This window comes from Bemisia tabaci, unplaced genomic scaffold (genome assembly GCF_918797505.1).
Source record: "Bemisia tabaci unplaced genomic scaffold, PGI_BMITA_v3".
Classification (NCBI taxonomy): Eukaryota; Metazoa; Arthropoda; class Insecta; order Hemiptera; family Aleyrodidae; genus Bemisia; species Bemisia tabaci.
The window spans coordinates 99766-120866 of NW_027311760.1; the positions used below are offsets into that span (position 1 = coordinate 99766).

Here is a 21101-nt window from a genome sequence, read left to right on the forward strand (position 1 = left end):
ATGCGTTGTTTGAAGCTTCCCGCTTCAAAAACGATACTACGTCACTGGTACACATTTCGTAACAGGATTCGTTCCATCCAAACATTGCGCATCAGGATGCTATGCAACATTCAACATGGCTGACGCTTCCGCGCGCAAATCCTGAAGAAGCACCATGGTCCTTATCAACGCATGGAAAGTCTACATATAATCATGGCGGTTGGTAGCTCCTCATATCGTCACGTGTATTTTGGCGGGTTGGCGTTGACCACGTTGAATATTGCGTGGAATCCTGGTGCGCAGAGGTTGGATGGAAGAATTCCTCTTACGAATTGCTCACCTATGCTGTACTATCGTCTTTGAAGCGGGCAGTTTAAAAAACCGTATACTTTTTTACGCAGACCTTGAAGTTAGGAGTGTATTTCAGACTTTCCCGATGCGCTCCTCGTGATTTTTGAACAATTTCCTGTACGAAAGAACCCTCCTTTTTGCTCTAGTTGAAGTTTGCAACCGACTATCACCTCAGCGCACATCGCTCTAAACGAATGAAATGAATCGCCTTCAAATGCGGAGATAGGCAACTTGTCCTACAGGAGGAGACGATGACGGAAAATCGCATGCCAGCTTGCCTACCAGCTTCCTCCTAGGACGAGACACTCTGGCTGATAGGTTACTTCATAAATTTTTAATTTTATTTTTAAGAAGATCCATTTTTTGCTATGACCTTAGAACACATTTAAAACCATGAAATGAACGCGATCATGTTCGGAAAAAGATCAAAAGCCACAACTGGTTTTGCTTCATCGCACACGGAGAAAAAAACTTCGTGCAAGGGACCCGAAGTTTAGGTCATATAGATCTCTGAAGTTTTCGGATTGAACATCTGAACACTTTAGGTCTAGCTGTCGAGGTTCGGATCACACATCTGAAACTTTAGTTCTTACATCTGAAGTACTTCAGATGTAAGAACCGAAGTTTTTCGGATGGGAAAACCGAAGTACTTCAGATGTAAGAACTGAAGTTTCAGATGTGTGATCCAAACCTCAGCAGCTGGACCTAAAGTGTTCAGATGCTCAATACGAAAACTTCAAAGATCCATATGACCTAACTTCGGGTCTCACGCACGACGTTTTTTTCTCCGTGCAATGGAGGAATATTTGTTTAAAGGAAAATTTTTAATTTTTTCATCTGATTATTTAAAGTATTCATTTCTCCTCTGTGAATTCATAGCCTTTGAAATCAACGCGATCAATTAGAAGAATACCAAAAACTGTATTTATTTATATATACAGGGTGCGGCAAAAGTCCCGGGACGGCTGTTTATTTTTTAAAACGGCTACACGTAGAAAAACGAATTTTGGGGGATGTTCTTGGGTCAAAGTAAGCTACTTTTTGGCACTCCCCAAAATTTGTTTGGGGGCCCCCCTAGGGGAGGGCGGGGGGCACCTTTTTTTTTTCAAATGGCAACCCCCCCTTTGTGGTACCTCATTGGAAAGATAATAAAAAAAGAAAATTTTTGGCGCAAACCGCAGGTCAAAATGTTCATTTTTGACAAAATGGCGGCCGGTCAAAGTTCAAAATGGCGGAAATTTGGCATCTCCGTTGTTTATTGACGGATTGGTGTGAAACTCGGAATCCTAGGGTTTTTCGAGATGAGAAAAACGATTCTGGTATTGGTTTTCCAGAAAAGTCAGTCCTTTTCAAAATGGCGGCGGTCAAAATGGCGGCCTCGAGCGGGAAGTGGATATATAGGTTGCATATCGTTGGATTTGCATGAAACTTGGTATCTGGGGCTATTTTGGCACGAGAAGAACGAATCTTTCATTGGATATCTGAAATTTTGACAAATTCCAAAATGGCGGCGGAAAAATTGCGGGAAATCAGTTTTACGGCTCTTTACCGATGGATTTGCATGAAATTATTTGATATTTTAAGAATCTAATGAAAGATTCCTTTTTAACGAGCCAAAAACCGCCAGGATATCGAATTTCATGAAAATCATCGGTAAAGAGCCGTAAAACTGATTTCCCGCAATTTTTCCGCCGCCATTTTGGAATTTGTCAAAATTTCAGATATCCAATGAAAGATTCGTTCTTCTCGTGCCAAAATAGCCCCAGATACCAAGTTTCATGCAAATCCAACGATATGCAACCTATATATCCACTTCCCGCTCGAGGCCGCCATTTTGACCGCCGCCATTTTGAAAAGGACTGACTTTTCTGGAAAACCAATACCAGAATCGTTTTTCTCATCTCGAAAAACCCTAGGATTCCGAGTTTCACACCAATCCGTCAATAAACAACGGAGATGCCAAATTTCCGCCATTTTGAACTTTGACCGGCCGCCATTTTGTCAAAAATGAACATTTTGACCTGCGGTTTGCGCCAAAAATTTTCTTTTTTTATTATCTTTCCAATGAGGTGCCACAAAGGGGGGGTTGCCATTTGAAAAAAAAAAGGTGCCCCCCGCCCTCCCCTAGGGGGGCCCCCAAACAAATTTTGGGGAGTGCCAAAAAGTAGCTTACTTTGACCCAAGAACATCCCCCAAAATTCGTTTTTCTACGTGTAGCCGTTTAAAAAATAAACAGCCGTCCCGGGACTTTTGCCGCACCCTGTATAAAGTCGCTTTACAACGCACTCTGGCGTTCTACGACACCCAAACGCCACATATGCCTGTCTTCCCAGAGGTTATCGGGCAACTGACAACGCAACATCTCTTCGTCAACGCCCTGCCGCCAACCCTTTACGGGACGTCCTCCGTAAAAACTGTATTTCTACCTCAAAATCTTCGCAATCATCGATTGACCCTCTAATATAAGCTAAAACATACACGGGCGGCATCCTCCACCGTTGCAACCTTGCAAAAATTACCACTGGCAATGGATCTACTTCCTATGCTTATGTTTCAAATTCTGAAATATGGATTACATTTTGCAAAGAGGATCCAAGAGCATTCCAATGTTGCTAGGATTGTGCAACTTATATTCTTGGCAATGAATTTACTGGATGCTGCATGGAATCATGCAAAAAATCAAATTTACAAAGGTAATTTTTGTCTTGAATTTAATGTCCATTGAGAGTAAAGATAAAACTTGTTGAAATGATTGGTTTATAATTCCCAGGTGAGAAAAGTTGCACGATCTCCGCAACATTGGAATGTTCTTGATTCCCTTTTGCAAAATGCACTCCAAATACGAATCATCACAAATAGTCATACAGAGAAAAAATTATGCTTCCGTTTCACGAAAAAAAAAAATGGATTGCTGATTTAACAACTAACTTGTTAAAAAATATGTCCGACATGTTTCAAGTGTACATTTTGCAATAGTGGAGAGCTAATTCAACTACGGAGGTAGTTAGTTTTGATTTTTTTTTTTATTGTAAAATGGATTGCATTTTGCAAAAAGGAACCACTAGCATTGCAGTGATGCTAAGATTGTGCAACTTCATCTTTTGCGGAATTGCGGAAATCGTGAAAAAATTTGAAATTTAGATGGTAATTTTTGTCTTAAATTTACAGTTTTTAGCGGGTAAAATAGAAACTATTAATGGATAATCGAGTTTTTCCTCCAAGACAAGAGAAGTTGCACAATCTTAGCAGCATTGCAATGCATAGTGGTTCCTTTTTGCAAAATGCAATCCAAATATACATTAAAACATGTCGGACACTTTTTTTAACTACAAAATTGTTAAATCAGCAATTTCATTTTTTCCGTGTTGGAGTCATAATTACGTAAAAAATATCTTGAATTCGACTTATAGAGCATGTACACTTCTTATGTCACAGAGATAAGAAAGTTTTCTTTATACATAGCTAGTTTTATTTTCCGTTTTATTTTTAATTAGTCTGAGACCCATGCGGCGTCCTGTATCCTCTTATTGATGGGCAATTGATGAGAACGCAGACAGGTCAAGGTTAGGTGAGCTTACTTACTTCAAACTGGAACAGATATTTCTTGTTTATATTCGTTACAACATTCGTAGCACCCACGTTCACGTGCGAGAAACTTTCTATTCTAGCAGATGGGAAGTGCGAGTCGCGTAGTTATCTACTAAATTTTATGTGAACAGTGCTTACAGAAAGTAGTTTTTTTGAAGTTTTTTTTTTACAATCTCGGTAGTTCACTTTTTAAAGCAGTGGTAATCTTTAACAACGAGCGTAAATATGTTGTTCAGCTTTTCCACTACTGGAGGAATAGTTTTAAGCTTTCTATGTTCCGTCTCGTACTGTAATCCGGTTGAAGTGACGACTAGCAAAGGGATAATTGTTGGATCTGATCACCTTCGAAGTCGGCACGGCAAAGTTATTTACAGTTTTACGGGCATTCCTTACGCAAAACCACCTGTTGGCAAGCTCAGATTCAAGGTAGGTGAGCGATAACCGAACAATCACCAGATATTTTGATAGTATCACGAGTTGTAGATTGTTGCATGTTGGTCGCCCTATCGATTCGAGCTAGCAAAGTCTGAAGATCCGCGTTTGGAGGATTAAAATGGACTTTTTCTTTATCCCTAAAAAGTAAAATCACTAACATTAAACTCGGACACTGCTGTCGAAGTTTACAAGGTAAATGAATAATGGTGAATTCGAACGACTATAATGGGAAATTAAATACATTTTTCCTCAATGTTGTCCTTCGAAAACTCAGTTTTTCGGTGGAACGCTTAAGAGTTTAAAACAGATTTATTTTATCCCCCCCCCCCCCCCCCCACCAAAAACACCCGATAAAATCGGCTGGTGGAAAGCGAAGTAATTGAATACTGCTGAATTCAAACTATTCAAAAGGAAAATTAAATAAATTTTTTTTCTTTCAAAAATTGTTCTTCAAAAACTCAGTTTTTTACTAATACGCCTATAAACGCAAAATTTCTATCGCAGTCTTCCATAGAAATTTTAATTTTCTTTCGAGAAGCTGCTCAATATAAAACTTAAATTCTCCATGATTTTTCGTATTCGATAGCAGAAGAAGATTTGGTTCAAAATTTAAAGTCGTAAATTTGGATTGTTTCTCATGGAAGAGATGAAATAAGAACGGAAATTTTGAAACACCGCAATGGAGATACGTGGTTTCGCACTTCAGTCGGTGCGATACGGACGTCCATCAAGTTTAAATAGTTGCATCAAGTCCCCGTCGCCGCCGACCAACGCGTCTGTCGATCGAATCAACTACAGGTAGTATGAGCACTTGAGCAGGGAGTCAAAACGCCTTCACTTTTTTGAACGCAATACGGACATCCGTCGAGGTTGTATAGTTGTATCAAGGCGCCGTAGCAAACGCGTCCCATTGTTTATCGTTACAGACGAATATAAGTTGAGAGAGGAATGTCATAATGCCTTCAATTTTTTGCCTGGATTCCTTGAAACTGTGAATCTGATTTTTGGAATGTTTTTCTTTCGAAGTAAGACAGCCATTTATCCCCCTTTTAATCACGTTAGGTTGGCCGGACATGTATGCTTTATTTTTCAGAAAAGAACGGAAAAGCCTAAAAATTAAATAAATTAGTAGAATTTTATTCTGCATTGAAAAATATTATTTTTTTATTTATTTTCTTTTGATGAGAGGCGTACGTATGATTTGACTTGATCCCCTTTGGCTCGAGACGAGACGTAGACGATCTTGTAAGACGAGATCAAGCAATCTCCTCAGACACCCCCCCCCCCCCCCAATGGCTTGCACCGCGCTTGAAAGGCGCCTAGAGAGGTAACGACGATATTTGAGGAGATGAAAAATTTGCAGGTGTCTGAAATTTGCTAAATTTCGTGTCTAAGTGGAAACTACTGAGTGAACTGAACACGAGGATACCCTTGGTTCATGAATTGAACAATTATTGGAGGAGATATGACAAAATTATCTAACCTGCTAAAATACGTGTGTTTAAATGGGAAATGCCAACAGATGACGTCACTAGGCGGTGCATTTTCTCAGTTTTAAACCTATTTTTTATACTATTTCCCTTATTAGAAAAACATTTAAAAAAATACTGTGAAAGTAGCTCTTTAAGCACTTTTAGACGAAGCAATAAAAAATTTGCATGCAAGTTCTCCATTGCAACGAAACTGATTTTGACGTATTCTTTTTTTCAAATAGGGAGCAGAGCCAGTGGAGCCATGGCAAGGGCCGCTCAATGCGACGGGGAAGTGTCCTTCATGTGCCTGGGTCAAGCGCCCCAGTGCGCTGGGCCAACTCCAGATCGTCGGCCAGGAGGATTGTCTCAGGCTTAACGTGTATTCCCCTTCAGTAGGTGTTACTCCCCTCATGTTGTCATTCCAAGAAGGAGCCCAATATCTGTACAGAATTTTCGATTTTGGGATTGTTTAAGGAAATCGCAGCATGTTTTTAAGTGAAGACTCTGCCAAATTCATATCAAAATTGCTGAAAATTCATACTTAATTAACGAGAAACAAATGAACACTCGTTTTACCCTATGTGAAGAAATCTAGCTGTTGCACACGGTTAATGAACCGTGACGCTACCCAAGTTGCCTAGGTCGCAATAAGAAGCAATTATTACCTAAATAATGAAAATATTGCAATTCAACTGAGTGTTGAGTATGTTGCCTAACTCCTCTTTGAAGGGGCCCCATTTATTGAAACTTATTGCAATAACATTGAATTGAGTTGTTATTTTTCATTGCGCAATGCACAATGAAATCACATCTTTCTTACACGTGGAACTCATTTTGTTGATTGTTCAAAATCGACATAAATCGACTAAATGATGTAAAAATATTGCAATTTGATGGTTAAAAAATTACAATAGTATTGAAATCAAATTGCAATTTAATAAGTTTTGTTTTCGAGGGATATGCATAGGCACAGCGTAAGTCCATACCTTTCTCCGGAAAAACGACGCACGGGCTTTTTTTAGGTGTGTCGTATTAGGTGGTTTTAAATTTCCAAGGAAACGCCCAGATCTGTAGTGACGTTTGGACCCTGCAAAATTTCTTCCGATAAAAAGTTCATTTTTGAGGGGAGGTATAAGTATTTTTCTCTGAGAGCAGAAAATATTCCTAAAGTTTCCTTGAAAACTCGCAGATTGTTGAGAGAAATTTGACAATATCTCGAGGCTCATAACTGGCCGTGCTAAGGAAAAACGACGTATGAGCATCCGAGAGTTGCCGAATTTCCGCTCTTAAAATATTCATTTTTGAGATAAATATAGAATATCTCGTACTTGAAATTCTCTAATATTTTAGATCACATTGCAAAGAAAATTCTCTGGAAAATTTGACGGAAAAGTTTCGCGAGTTTTCCTGAAAATGCGTATTTTACCAAAATAAACTTGGCAACGCGCGAAGGTTCATACGGCGTTCTTCCTTCGCAAGGCGGAAGTGCGCTTCAAAGGAAGGAGAAAGTCGCGCAAACTTAGCGGCGGTCTACACGGTTTAATAGAAAGGTCCTCAAAAGTGACTTTAGATAACCTCTTTAGCTTGTTTGAGAGTTATGAGCCCTTACTGTGCCACGACTTACGGTTTCAAAGCTCTGAAATCGTTTACTTCTTTAATCGTATTTTTAATTAATATGGCCTTTGTTTCGGTATAGCTCGCTCCGGGAACCCGGTTACCTGTTATGCTGTACATTCATGGTGGATCCTATAGGTTCTTCTTTACGATGGCTGGACCTGAGTTTCTGGAAAATGTTGTGCTCGTCGATATAACCTACAGACTCGGAGTTTTGGGTGCGTAACCCCAAGAGGTTTTTTTTTATATATTTTTTATGTAATGTATGCAATTTATGCAAACCATTCATGCAAACATCATACCTATAAAAACCATTTCCAACATTTGATGATGTAAGTATTAGTTATAGATAGTTACGATAGTAACGACATTCAGCAACTAGGCTTTTTACTTCGGAGACCAGGAAATTGCCATAAATTAAAACAAATTAAGTAAAAAAAAAAATTTAAAAAAGGAACAATGAGATGCAATATGTGCACGTATGAACGAGAAAGAACACTTACAAAATGGCCCGAAACTTGTGTAAGAACGAGAAAAAACACTTAACAAAAGCCCGAAACTGTGTGTAACAAGGTGGACTCGGATTGTAATTTTTCGAATTTCTCGGCTTTGATTTCCCCACGAAATGGTGTGGACTATGGAACGCCGTTCGTACGAAAAACTATTTTCAGGGGGGAGGAAGTGATTTCTCTTGGGGAAGAGCAAGTGGACCCAGCACCATATCTCCACCTTGTGTAGTATGTAAAAGTCGCTTTTACTGCGCACTGGAGCGCTCTGCGACACCTACCCGCCACAGGAATCTGTCACGGTAGAGATCCTTCGGAAGCTGGAAACTCTCCATCTCTTGACGGAAACCCTGCAATAAAACTGTTTAAATAATGATGATAATATCACTGAAAAAATTGATATGCTGTTTTAGCACCTAGATGTCAGAAATGTGTCTGGTGATCCTAAGATACTACCTTGACTGCCCACGCAGTTGACTTTGCATTCATAGGATGTAAAATTAACTGCGAAGGCAGTATAAAGGCAGTGTCTTACGATCACCAGACACATTTTTGACATCCGAAGTGCTAAAATAACATATTATTTTTTTCAGTGACGTTTTGTGATTACCGATTGTAAAATTCCTCCTGGTTTTAAAGTTTTACACGATGTGATTTTCCTGGTCATAACAGAATATATAATTCTCTAGGTTTTGCAACAACCGGCGATGGGGTCATTCCCGGGAACCTTGGACTCAAGGACCAAGTGCTGGCCCTACAATGGGTTCGCGACAACATAGCATATTTCGGAGGAGATCCGGACTCAGTCACCGTTTTCGGGAACAGTGCAGGAGGCGCAAGCACTCACCTCCTACTCCTCTCTCCTCGAGCAAAAGGTTTCATGATTCAATTTGTGTTATACTGACTTCAAATTCTCGTCATTCTTATATACAGAGTAGGCACCCTTGGTTTCTCCCACTTTGATTTCATCCGAGTTTCATGTTGAGTCACGCCGCAATCACACGCTGATTTAGCAGCTGAATAGGGAAGTCACCAGTCATCGCCCAACGGCTGAAATTTAGCAAATTCGAGTTATTTTCATCCAGATGTGTATCAAATCTACTCGAATAGTTCACACAAATTCAAAATTGGTCCGATGGTTGCTGAGAATTGTTGCTGAATTTTGCGCGTCACGCGCAAAATTCAGGCATCGGGCCGATGACTTCCACATTCAACCCACATTCAGCGCGTGTGATTGTGGCATCACTGGTGAAAATCTGTGTCTTTCTGACAAAAGAAAGCACGGTGAAAAAACCAAGGGTGTCACTACCTTGGTGGATGACGTCAGAAATCGGGTTTCTCAAAGCGCGGTTAATATTGAACATAGAGAGTTGCTGATTGGACTGATCTACAAGCGCCAAGTATCAAAAAATTCCGTGATCAGCGCAACTGACCCATTTATTCAAACAAATAAAATCAATGGGACGTACTTATGCTAAAAGGAACTATGTACATAGGGTTTACGTGCAACATAGTTCCTTTTAGCATAAATATGTCCAATTGATAAATCAATTACACGCCTGATCAACAACTCTGCCGTGCTAAGGGAAAACGCCTTATGAACATTCAAGAGTTGCCAAATTTCCTTCACTGAAATGTTTATTTTTGAAGACATTTCTGAATATTTTTCCCTGAAATTTTCAGGAACTTTGGGTAAAATTGTGAACAAAATTTTCTGAAAAATGGAAGGGAAAATATCCATAAGTTTACCAGGAAAGTCGTGTTTTAGCAAAGGAAATTTGGCAACGCCTGAAGGTTCATGCGGCGTTTCCCCTTGGCACGGCAGAGCTAATTTTTAAGATTACCACTCGTTTCCAATGGAGATGTTGCATGTGTGAGGAATTTGCGATTGGACTGTTGATTCTTATGTAAAAGTTCGCGAGAAACACGATGGTCCCACTGGTTTTCTCTGATATCAACTCCCAAGCTCAAAAAAAGATCTAGGTTGAGGCCAAAATGGAGGGGATATCCCACGCTATCCTGAGAGTCCACCTCTACATCAAAACTCTCCATGCAAAGATAGAGAGCAAATACATTGGCAGGGTTGCCGTGATTTCAGTTTAAGAGTCCCCAAATAAGGTGGCAGCCCTGTCAATGTATTTGCTCCCTATCTTTGCATGGAGAGTTTGTCTTGATGCGGAGGTGGACTCTCAGTATAGCGTGGGATATCCCCTCCATTTTGGCCTCAACTTGAGAGCTTTTTTTGAGCTTGGGAGTTGATTTCAGAGAAAACCAATGGCCATCGTGTTTCTCGCGAACTTTTACATCAGAATCAATAGTCAAATCGCAAATTCCTCACACATGCAACATCTCCATTGCACGCCATATCAACAACAACTATTCTTTAAGACGACCCCTCGTCTCCAATTCCAGGTCTCCTTCATCGCGGGATTTCCATGAGCGGGACTGCGGCTTGTCCTTGGGCCATGATACCCCGACAGTTGGCGATAGACAGGACGAAAGCTTTCTCTGTCCTGTGCGGATGTCCCCCTGAGCCCTCGAAAGAATTACTCGAATGTTTGCAGGAAGTTCCCATTCGAAGTATCGTAGAGATGCTCCAAAAGTTCCGTGTGAGTTGCGTTCCAAAGGCGTGGCGAGCTTTGCGATAAATCGATTGATCTGCCATTTAAACACATTGAAAAGTATCGATGGATAGGATGTTTGCATTGAACACCTTCATAATCGATTCTTTACCAAGTTTCAAAGGGAGAAATATCGATAAACGATCGCTCACGCCTCGCCACTGTTGCGTTCAATATTTGTCGATCGATTCACGATTGTCGATCGGTCAGATGAATGTCGATCAGTTCAAGTTTTTATTTATCGTTTTTCGACAATTTTTCGATCGAATCACATCGATCGTTTCATGTTTTTACTGTTCGATCGATTCATGTCGATCGAATCCATATCCTCCGCTTTGTTGAATACATACCCTACGCTTTGAAAGGGTTCATTGATCAAATTAATTTCATTTTGCAATTAGGAACAACAATTTCCAGCTTCGTTTAGGAACAACGTATGCATATCGATAATTTCCTTATGCATATAAGCGTTTTTACAGGTGAGCCAGAAATTTTAGTTCCGAATAGCAAAATAATGTCCAAATGATCACGCCATTACATCGCTGAGCAATAAGGGATCCTACGCGTAAAAGTCGTTTAACTTGCATGCTTCTATTAAGAATTATTTTTAAAAATATGTAAATGAAGAGAGGAAAATTAGCTGGGTTTAATCATTTGAAATGACAATAATTCCAACGAACTGTACAAAAACTTCAAAATCGTAAGTTGAAAACTGCTGACGCCGCAAGTTTGAATGATCGCGTCAAACACAGAGCGGCCGGCGCGAGGCTGGCGCAGAACGCGTAGTAGCGCCTTATAAGACCGCAGGATACTTCATGCATTGCACGTACAGCACGGGTCCGCGCGGCGCCTGGTAGCGCCTTACAAGTCAGCAGGATGCTTCATGCATTGCGCGTATATCACGGTGCGCGCTCAGGTCGTAGAAAAGCCGTATTTTCTCGGTGTCGAACCTATTCCGGTACACATCATTTCCGGACAGTGCACACCGCGAGCTTGCAATCCTAGGATCACAGGATTGTTAAGAATTTGCAATCCATATTATGTCTTGTTATGATTTACAAGTGGAAATTGTTCAAGTTGGAATGCTGTAACCTTCTATAGTCCGGAAAACGTCGAACTTGGCTGGTAACTTCCAAGGACAGAGAGTGAACATTTTCTTTTTCACAAACCAGGAAAAATTTCCAGGGAGATAAACTGGACCGCGTTAAACAGAAAGGAACCAAGCCACATCAGCTATGGCCAAATTTAATTGGGCAATTTAATTTTTTACATGGAAACGGTTGTGCGGATTTTCGTGAAAATTTCAGTAATAAATTTTTTGTATCGTACTAACAAAAATTCCTTAAAGTTTTTAAAGGGATCCGCACAAATGGATTGCATTTTGCAAAAAGGAACCACTAGCATTGCAATGTTGCTAAGATTGTGCAACTTCTTTTGTCTTGGAGGAAAAACCCGATTATCCATTAATAGTTTCTATTTTACTCGCTAAAAACTGTAAATTTAAGACAAAAATTACCATCTAAATTTCATAGTTTTTCACGATTTCCGCAATTTTATTGCAAAAGATGAAGTTTCACAATCTTAGCATCATTGCAATGCTAGTGGTTCCTTTTTGCAAAATGCAATCCAAATGTTCTCGTGTAAAAAATTAAATTGCCCTTTGGCAAAAGCTGATGTGGCTTGATCCCTTTCTGTCAAACGCCGTCCAATCCTTGGTATCACATTCACACAAAAATGAACTCTGGCAATCTACCTGGCAATCGAACCTGGGGGGGGATTCCACTGCGGCACCGCGATGGGCCGGTCTGTCGGCGATTTCCCGGGCCGCTTCGAGGAGCCAGTCGGCCTCTGCTCATACGCTTTTTACCTCGCACGGCAGAATCGTGATCTACATTTCTTAGTGCTGTGCATGCCCTTGCATTGGGCTTTGTAGCGTGTAGTAGCCAGAAAGGCCACTAAATTGATTGAATTTAACCCTCTGTTATTTACACGCATATTTCAGGATGAGTATTATTTACCACTGACGGAATTTGCACCCATCATTGAAGAAGAGAGCGCTAACAATGCATTTTTGACGAGAGACCCTGATGAGATTGAATCCGAGATCCCCTGGATGACTGGTATTAATTCTGCGGATCACTTGAGTTACCCATACAGTAAGTTGTCATTTTCTTCGAGATAGGAAAAAAATTGAAAGATGTTACGATCGCGAATAAATGGGTGAAATATATGACATTTAGAGGGAAAAAGTAAGCTAATTAATCGTGTACACTTATTTTCTAAATCCTCTATTCACCACACTTTTTAATTTTGTAAGGAGCATGGGTGTGCAGCTAATAAGTAAATATAAATAAAGTAAGTGAAACTAGTTAGGTTAATTTAATACATTTAATTCGTCCAATTTCGTTTCAAAAAAGCGATGATGATGTCGGCGGCAAATTCCTCTTAGTAAATGGAGGGACAGAGTTTACATCAATATACCAATAATACAATAGGAATATTTCACGTTCTGTTTCATAACTTGTTACTTCAAAAAGCGCTCATATCCTGGCACAATACTTTTTCTGTTTCATGAAAATTCTATAGAGGAATTTCTATTGCATGTGCGGAGGAATGGACTCAACATGGGAGAGCAACTCGACATTTTCCTCTCTAAATGGCTCTCTTATGGCTTCAATGTTTCGAAGAAAGCTATCCCCTCAGTTATAAATAAAATAAAAGCATTTTACTTCGGAAACGAATCGATTGCCGACGAGCAAAAACTTTTAAAATTGGACGAGGTGAGTGAATTGGTATAGTCATTTACGGTACGAATATTATGCAAAAAAGAAAACAGATGAAAATACAATGGGTCATTGAACCATGTAGTAATATTTATTTATATCCTGAAATATATACATAGATTTTCCCAGATGACCCGTATTTAGAGCTAAATTGACTGGACCATCTGTTGCATGCAAAAGATACAGTCAAATAAATATACACTTTACGGGTAAAGTTGCACAAAAATCACATTGGGCAAATGAAAAAAATCTGAAATCCACTCCTTGCTTCAATCTGCGTGTTTTTGGCGCGTATACGTAGTATACCGCCTTTGCGATCGTTTCGAACCCTGCTCGATACAATAACCGAGTCCCTTAGTTCCTTACCGAAAAGTGACTACCGCGAACTTCTGAGATTTTCCAAAGCGTGTAAAAAGTTTATTTATCCATCAATAATTATGATTTAAAGTTGTTTCTCATTCTGGGGCTCTCTAGTTTATGTGCAGTGAATACCAAGAGTCTACGTTACTTGGTTTTTTAAAAAAAGCCTAAGAATGCGACGCGCTGATTTAAAATATGCATATATAAGCAGAATCAAGCGAATTGATTCGAGGATGGCTGAGCAGGTCGGCACTCTCGGAATGAGAATTTAACTCCTCCGTTTTGTTCAAAACGTTGCTTTGACAGATCTGTAACCTCGGTTATACTTTTCAAAAGTTGGTACCCGTGCTCTGATAGTGCAATCTGTGTAAGTGCAATCTGTGATGAGCCTCGAGACTCATTAGACCATTAGCTAAACGTGGCTCATACAGGAATCCACTTACCCCTCTCTTCCCCACGCTCCTGATCACTGCGTCGGCGTCTCGACGAACAATAGCTAATGACGGTCGCCAAGCGAGGCCGGGATCCTCAGCCCCTCGCCCAATTACTTACGCTTCATTAACCATTTCACCGTCACGCTAGGATTCGTCCAATTTTCAAAAAAAATTGTTTCGCGAGTTTTTAGCAATTTTTTCCTTACTCTCCGTTAAAACACGAATTAAAAGAGGTCTCATTCATAAAAATCGGCCAAATAGAAGAGAAGTTACAGTATTCGAAATCCGAAGAAATCAACAAAACTTCTCCAAACAAAAAATAAAATGAAGGGGGAAAAAAGAAATGTATAAATTACAATTTAATATGATTGACCTCAGAATGTGACAAGCAATTCAATTATAAAAAGGAGAAAAAATTGAGTGAAATTACAAAAAATTAGCCTCTTGCAAGGGGCTTCCTTGTATGAGTTTTGACCTGAAGACAAGTAAATCCCGTTATATTATTAAAACGAAATTGACTCCATAGTTTAATGCCTTAGTTTCTTGAATACGATTATTTTAAGCACTCGAAAATTTATACCAGCAATTTTACCCATGGGGTGATTTCCTGAGAGCTGATAATATCACGAATTTCTCATAGAGCCCTTCAAAAATGGCTTGCTTTTTGGGCAGCCGATTCGGCCATCAAACCGGGGTTTAAATGGAAGCTGATAATAACACAAAGCTCTGAGAAAAATTTTGAGATGAGTATAGGAACGGTTTGTAAATTACGAGGAGAGGCGGGCATTCTGTTCAGCATATCGATACATAAGTATTTTCACACGTAGAATTTAATTTTCACGTCAGGGAGTCGACATATTTTGATTTTTTCGATTTTATACGGAAAATTTATGGTTTTTCGGGATTGAAATTACTTACAATTGTTTCATGAAAAATGAATGCACCCAAAATGACTATAGCATTTTGACTTTCACATACGTGCACTCACTAAATTGATTGGTAAATTCAAAGAGTGGGTACATCGACCTGGTATATCAAGTTTCTGCGATTTTTTACGGCAAATCGGTAGATTTTCGGGATGTGGATTGCTTACTTTCAATTCATGAATGAATAAAGCATGGACATGGTTGAGCTTCTTTGCATGAAAAGACGTTTAAAATAACAAAATCAAGACATATTTAATACAATTGCATTTATATCGAGTCAATTTCTTTTCAATAATATAACGGGATTTATAATACCGGTGATTTGGGTATTTTAGCCCCAAAATACCTTTAAATCGACTTTATCTTCTAGGAGTTCGACAGAATTTTTCCTTTCTTCGCTTAAATTTTTCCGTAGCACTTTTCTTCAAGAATCTGATAAGATTTTGCTTGAGGCAGATCAAAAAACTTAAATTTGTTCGAATAGCTTTCTAGATTCACAATACACGGTCTCGTCAAGGTGCGTCGTTGACCTTGCAGTGTTGGATCGTGAATTCTCTTGTTGTGCTGCTTGCCTTTTTTGAAATCTCTGTAAATGAAAACTAAAGGGGTTGATATGTGCGAGTTAATGACGCGCCTTATCAACACATTGTGTTGGAGTTCACTGCTTGTTTTTTTTTGTTTTTTTTTTTTGTATGTTGTTTAAGGCTTTATATCCGGGGGATACTGCGGCCTTGGAAGGAATCTGCGTAATTTATATCTCGCTTTTTCAAGTTTCCCGCGTCTACAAGCAGTTTTTTCTTTGAGTACCTATACGGAAGAGCATTATTACCATCTCAATCCTTTTACTCCTGAAAAAGAGTGCCGCTCTCTGATTGGTTGGTGAGTTTTAGACTTTCATGATAGCCCCTCCGCTCCCAGTTTGGCCCAATGTTAACAAATAGATGGCGAAAGAGTTCTAGACGCGAGATAAACGCCTTTCAAAAATGATCAGGACGGGCCGACCAAGAGACAGGGTCAAGTCTAGAATCTCTAAAATTCCTGCTAATTTCTGCTAAATTCCTCTAAAATTCTAAGAATTCCTGCAAAATCTCTAAAATGTTGAGACTTTGTAGATGAGACTTGATAAATTGCGCCAAAAAATTGAAACGGGCTCAAAGATACACTGGGGGATTTCGTACAAAGGGCCAAAAGGAGCCCTTCATTTATGTTAAAACTCGTCAAAAGGGGCCTCGCAGGTGCCTTCTTAGGCAAGCTCAGGCTTGTTCCCCGGGCCAGTCCGTCTCTGAACACTTGCAAACATCTCTTTTAAATTTTGAGTGAATAATCCTCGAAAAATACAAATTTCCCCAGAATTTTCAATTTGAAATATGTGTCGCAGGCAATTAGCAATCGGCGGCAATTTGCAAGTCAGTGGTGAATTAAATATAGAAAATCATATAATTTTAAAATAAAAGAACAAGATTAGAGTGCTGATTGTGTTGCCTATAATGTGAATTGACACTTTCCCATCCTTAAAAAATAATTACAGGAATATACACACTCAGAGGAGCGTGCAGTGAACTCCGTGACATGAGAGGGTCGAGATCGGACAGGCAACGAAACGAACATCGGGACAATGCGTAGAGTATCACAAAAAATGAAGGCGTATTCAAGGCGCGCTCATACTTCTGAAGACCATAACCCCTAAAAATTGCATTTTACCGATGCGCATTATTGCGATATATTGAAACAACCTGTATACCGCTTGCAAATTGCCGGCGATTGCTAATTGCCTGAGACATACGCATGCTATGCACAGCCTGGTAAAGATTAAAGACGTGAGTGAAGAGGAGGCACTTTCAGACGTTGCTTTTCGATTAAGTCCCTCTAACTACCACCCCTTCGATTTTTGTTCTCAGGTGATCGCTGATGGCTGGTTTTTGAAAGGTTTGACGCACGCCGTGTCGAAATACCGGGGAAACACTTACCTCTATTATTACGATTACCAGCAATCTAATGCCACTTTCTTTTCTATAATCGGGCGTGGTTTTAGCGAAGGTACCTACGTTTTTTACAAATTTTGCCCTGATTTTACTCTCTGTGTGTTATGCCACCTCAAAAATTAGGTTCATCCATCTCAACACATAATTACACTGAAAAAAAAAACTCCGGCCGTGGGAGCCGCAATTACGGGCTATACAGACATACCGTCCGTTCCGGGCACAAACGCCGAAAAGGGGCAAGGCGTAGCTTCGATTGCTCCGGGTTCAGAGGCCGAAGCTACGGCTCCAGCGGCCGGAATTTTCGGCCTTTGAGCCCGGAACGGACGTTATGTCTATATAGCCCGTAATTGCGGCTCTCATAGCCGGGTTTTTTTTTTTTTTTTTTTATTGTAGATGTCATCGTTTTTCCTTGCCTATAATCTAATCACTGGGAAAAAAGTCGCTTGGATCTAGAGTACAGACTCTTAAAAACATCGACAAGAAAAAATACTCTCGATTATTCAATCAGATTTTTGGTTAGATCGAGAACCAAAGCCAATTAAGCGGATTTCCTTTTGATTCAAGCAAAAATCCGAGTGAATCAAGAGTACTTTTTCTTGTCATTGTTTTCAAGAGTCAGGACTCTACATCCAAGCGTCTTTCTTTTCCATAGTGAATGCTGAAAAACAACTGTACCTACTGCATTTTGCAAAGAGGAAGTATAATATTTCTGGCTCATATTATAGAAACAGCGAAGTGCCAGCACCATTAGTTTCCCTGTGCAGAATAGATTATTCTTTCATGGATGAGAGAGAAACCGTGGTGCCATATTGCAAAATGGACCGCGTTCGACAGAAAGGACAATTTATTTTTTTTTATGAGAGAACATTTGTCGAGATTCATTCAAGAATTTTAACGCGTTTGCTTTGCACTACCTGTGCAAAAAACTAGATGAAAGCACAAAAATTCGCACAACCGTTTTCATGTAAAAAATTTAATTTGCCGATTAAATCCAGTAATGGCTGATGTGTCTTGGTTACTTTGTGCTTAACGGGGTCCAAATGGAGTCCACTTGAAATGATGATCATGAAAAGAGCAACGGTTTTTCTAAAGCTCAACCGGAGTACCTCCAGAAAAGTACTAACTAGGTAATAATCAGAGGCGAATCCAGCAATTCAGCAACCTCGGATTACCTCCATTTACACCTATACTAAATAATCTATCCTTGTCGAAGCACCTGGCCCTTCCAAGAATCGATACATTTCCATGGGTTTAAATGGAGAAAAGACAATGTTGCCAATTTGCTGGATCCGCCAATGGTAATAATCGTGCGATTGTTCACTGTTCAGAAAGAGGCGCGAGTCACATGGATGAGCTTTTGTCTCTCTTTCCAATGACAACATTCTTCCAGGAAGATCTTCGTCTGAGACGGATGTGCAGGTCTCCGAAAAAATGGTCACTTTGTGGACACATTTCGCTAAGCATGGGTAAGAGGAAATATACTGAGCTTTTTTCGCCTAATCTCTCGGCATTTAATTGATTTTTACATGATTCGACTTTTAAGAAGTTGCGAGTGCATCATGTTTCAAGTAAATGTTAATGTAGTCTTTCATGAATAAGGTAATAAAAAAATCCGAGTCTCACTGTTGAAGGCCAATTGAACCGCGTCGATAGCAGAGAGGAAGCAAACCACATCAGCTATTGCCATCAGTGGCGTGGCGTGAAGGATCGATTATCGATATATCGCCATTTGAAGCTATAATAAAGAATCGATTACTAAGGTGTTCGCTGCGAACGCCCTGATAATCGATCTTTTTCCATAGGTTTAAATGGCATAACAATCGATATATCGCAATTCACGCCACGCCACTGATTGCCATCTTAATTTTTTCCAAGAGAACGTCTGCACGGATTCCTGGAAAATTTTGAGGAATTCGCTGCGCACTATCCAGAAAATTCACTGAGATTTGCACAAAAATCCGCAGAACCGGTTTCGTGTAAAAAATTATCGCCCAATGAAATTTGGAAACAGCTGATGTAACTTGGTTCCTTTCTGCTAAACGAGGTCCAATTATAATTGAACCAGTAGAATGAGAACACGCCAATTCAGAGAAATAAAAATGCTCAGGAGACACAAAACACTGCCAAGTCGGTGAGGAAGTTACTACAAGAGAGAACTGCCCTTTTGTCACACTTTACTTGAAGGTCTTATATCCTCAGTACTTGTCCTTTGCACCAAAAGACCTCTTCATGGTACCTAACTTTCACAGCTACTGTGCAGTTTTTTGTCTCCTGAACAAATTTATTTTTCCGGGTTGGTATGTTTTCATACTCACTAATTCTATTGTAAAAAGGAACGGAAATGTAAAAAAATAATCTGTTCGTATATATTTTTTTTTTATCAGGGGTTTTCCAAATTTGTGTAAATTTTCTCCTAGCGCTGTTATTATTCACAAGTTTCACGGATTTCTTACGTGAAAAAATCGAAAAAAGATCTGAAACTGCCAACTAGCATGTTTTTTTACAGGTTTTTTATACATTTCAATGAGTCAAGTCAAAAACCCATTTTCCGACTCTAGCTATCAATGTTCTGCATCTTTTCCCGCGAGTTTGAAGTAATAATACGACTTTTTCACTAGCCTTTGCTACAAGGAAAGTTTTCCTTCATTTCCCCTTCTTTAAATTTTTCCAATTCATAACCCCCCTGTCCCGGTGATATGATTTTCTATTCGTTCTTCATTGATGTCCATTATGTATTCACCCAGGAACCTGACGATGAACAATTTGACAACGTGGGAACCGGTAGAAAAAAACAGCTCTGGATATAAGTACCTGTACATTGGAGCAGACGAACTCTCGCAAAAGGACAATCTCCTCTCCGATAGAGTGGAATTTTGGCGGTCACTTCACGAATAAAATGTTGTAATCTTCAAGTTCAGAGTCGACGCATAAAACGCCTTCACGGGGAAATAATACTACCTAGCGTGGCCGCGGAGTTCGAATAGTTGTATCATTTAAAATCCCAATCAAAATCAACTGCGAGCAACGTAGATTAGTGTGAGTGAGAGAGAGAGAGAGGATCGAGAGCGCGCGCGGATATCAATGTATTAACACATCAATATTTCGACCCCTTCCCCTCCCAATCTGGTCGAGATCCTTTCATTCTCTTATCTTTTCCTAATCAGTAAACTGTCAGTCTCTTCTTATCAATGATACGTCTGCCGGCTGGAGTGAACAGATCGGCCCAGATATTCCGGACCAAATTTCACCACAAACCGCTGTTTGTCAAACCGCCGTCAACTTTTACTAATTGCACCGATTGCCGAGGAAGAAGAAGACAGCCTACCATGTCTCAACATCCTAATTTCTAATTCATAACTGCTGCAATTTTGCTTTTGTTTGATTGCCTTAGATAATTGACAGCAAATATCACTCGGCATTCTGCTTGATATTCTTTTTCTTAATTAATAACAATCAAGGATTAATTTGTTCAGAGATTCATCGTCAGTATTACAGATTGACTGAGGCTTTAGGAATATTTTTAATAAACTAAATTATGGCAGGAGCTTTAGTTGAATTTTATGCGTATAAGATTATAAGAAATTATATTTGTAAAATCGTGCACTCGGTCTTCTTCTTTTTCCTTTTTTTTTTTTTTTCTTTCTTTTTTTTCTTTTTAAACGCTATGATTGTATTTTTTTCTGTTTCTACCCTTGACGTTCGTCTTTTATGCCCCCAAGATACAGCTTGACCTCCACTAAAAGGTGCATAATTAAGGGATGTCTTATCTATATAAATTCAAATCCTGCTTAACCCTGGGGAGTCTCAGATAAAAAATAACCGATGAAGACTCATGAAAGGTGGTTTTCGGAAGATCATTCCAAAACCCACTTCCATTTTTTCTCTCTCAACTGCAGTTTGGTTCGGTACTGGAAAGATCTTTCAATGGATCTGTAGGTATGTACCTACAGCTTTGATACGTTGCAAGTTTTCAGCAAGGGGAGGGGGGGGGGAGATTCGAAAACCTGTTGAGTTTTTGTCTTCTAATAAGTTTCTGCAATGTAGTAGTGC

The 21101-nt window shown here is 39.6% G+C and overlaps 1 protein-coding gene across 1 annotated transcript; it reads left to right on the forward strand.

The window, feature by feature from the left end:
* Window positions 1-3847: 3847 nt before the first annotated feature.
* On the forward strand, window positions 3848-21075 carry LOC140225872 (esterase E4-like). The gene is made up of 10 exons (XM_072305861.1): window positions 3848-4344; window positions 6068-6217; window positions 7522-7657; window positions 8635-8820; window positions 10358-10554; window positions 12569-12722; window positions 13153-13346; window positions 16968-17106; window positions 18380-18517; window positions 19796-21075. Exons 1-10 carry the CDS (start codon window positions 4144-4146, stop codon window positions 19801-19803), a joined length of 1503 nt encoding a protein of 500 aa, XP_072161962.1. The 5' UTR covers window positions 3848-4143; the 3' UTR covers window positions 19804-21075.
* The last annotated feature ends 26 nt before the right edge of the window (window positions 21076-21101 follow it).